The sequence below is a fragment of the Penaeus monodon genome, chromosome 21, assembly GCF_015228065.2.
Source record: "Penaeus monodon isolate SGIC_2016 chromosome 21, NSTDA_Pmon_1, whole genome shotgun sequence".
NCBI classification, from domain to species: Eukaryota; Metazoa; Arthropoda; class Malacostraca; order Decapoda; family Penaeidae; genus Penaeus; species Penaeus monodon.
The window spans coordinates 33,551,701-33,553,207 of NC_051406.1; the positions used below are offsets into that span (position 1 = coordinate 33,551,701).

Below are 1,507 nucleotides of genomic sequence, written 5' to 3' on the forward strand. Positions count from 1 at the left end.
CCATTTTCTGTGTGTAAATATGTAAAGAAAAGTAGAAAGAGAAAGTTATATTTCACGAAATTCTTTTCTTCTTTATTGTAATTTAAGTCTTTGAAAACTACAATACCAAAGATAAGTTTTAAAGACTATTTTTTAGGCTAAAAGTGATTTACGCTGAAGATAAATTAACAATGTTGTTTCTATTTAAACCAAATTATTTTTCAACCTACTCCTCTACTTTAGGATAAAATTCTCTAGATCTCTTCAGCTAATAGGATGCTTAAAATTGAACAAAGTAGAAGCAAATACTTAGCACAAATAAAACTGGTTTATGTGTCAGGATGCAAGCACGGTAAATATTTAAAACAATAAAACCTGAAATAACCTCATTGCCTGTGTGTTTAGGTTAATCACAATCACATGTGTAGTGAAGTTAGTAAAATTGGAAACATTATATCTATATATCTCCCATTTTGAGGGGGCTATTTATCGTCTTTATATGCAGCTGTAAATTTACATTATAGGCTTTCGATGTAATTATATTGTATTGAACGAATACGTTTAATATCACTGGTTTTCTGACCGTGGATTTCTTTCTTTAAAATTTTATTTTTATCATGCACATCCCAAAACAAAAACATTTAGTGTACACGAACAACATTTAGTCCACACGACACCACACAGAGCATGCTGAAATGGATTCATCCTCTAGCATCTGCTGAGTCAGCGACTATGAGAAGCAGCATCTGAGAAAAAGCCTTTTGTTGCGGAGCGCTTGCTGAGAGAGAGCGAAGCCCGACCTACCATGAAGAGGGGCTCGTCATCGTCCGACCCGTCCGTGCTGGCATCTGACGAGGACGACCTAATAATGGAGGGGCACGGAACCAGTTCTCCGGCGGGAAGGCTGCCCTCGGCTATCCTGGGCTCTACCCCCACGCTCGCCTTCTCGGGTCACGTGATTCACACGGGGAGGTCACGTGGAGGTCACGGAAAGGGGCGGGACATGCCGGTGGTCAAAAAGGGATACACGAACATTGTGAAAACAGTACGGAAAGATAATCATAGACTAGCAATGAGAAAAATTCAAAAGAATGACACTGGGTGTTTCTGCTATCACAGTGAAAATTATCTTTAGATATAAGTCTGCAAAAACAAATAATAGAAAACAATGTAACATTAAAAATTAAAGCAAGGGTAACAATGACATAATATCTGTTACTATCCGGGCTACAAACATGAGGTACATGCTAAGGTGGCACCATATAGACGACATATATCATTTCCTGCATAGACAAGGGGGGAGGGGGCAGAGGCAAAGACCCACACATATGGTGCATAGACAATAATCTTATCTATATTGAAACCACGAACTGAGCAGATGAAAGCATAGGGTATCTTCACTTTGGAAGGAGGAAGAAGACGAAAGCAGAATACATTGGAATAAGATACAGACAAACGAAAAGATAGATCCAAACCTTGCCTTAAATAAACTGAATTTATCAGGTACTCGGAATAACTGTGATGTATA

At 38.4% G+C, this 1,507-nt stretch overlaps 1 protein-coding gene across 1 annotated transcript in view; it reads right to left on the reverse strand.

The window, feature by feature from the left end:
• Window positions 1–1,507, reverse strand: part of LOC119586436 — a gene marked incomplete in the record, with an annotated part of 196,777 nt that overhangs the window by 8,955 nt on the left and 186,315 nt on the right. Inside the window, 1 exon segment of the mRNA XM_037935164.1 lies at window positions 784–921. Within this exon segment, the coding sequence (XP_037791092.1) occupies window positions 784–921 (138 nt within the window).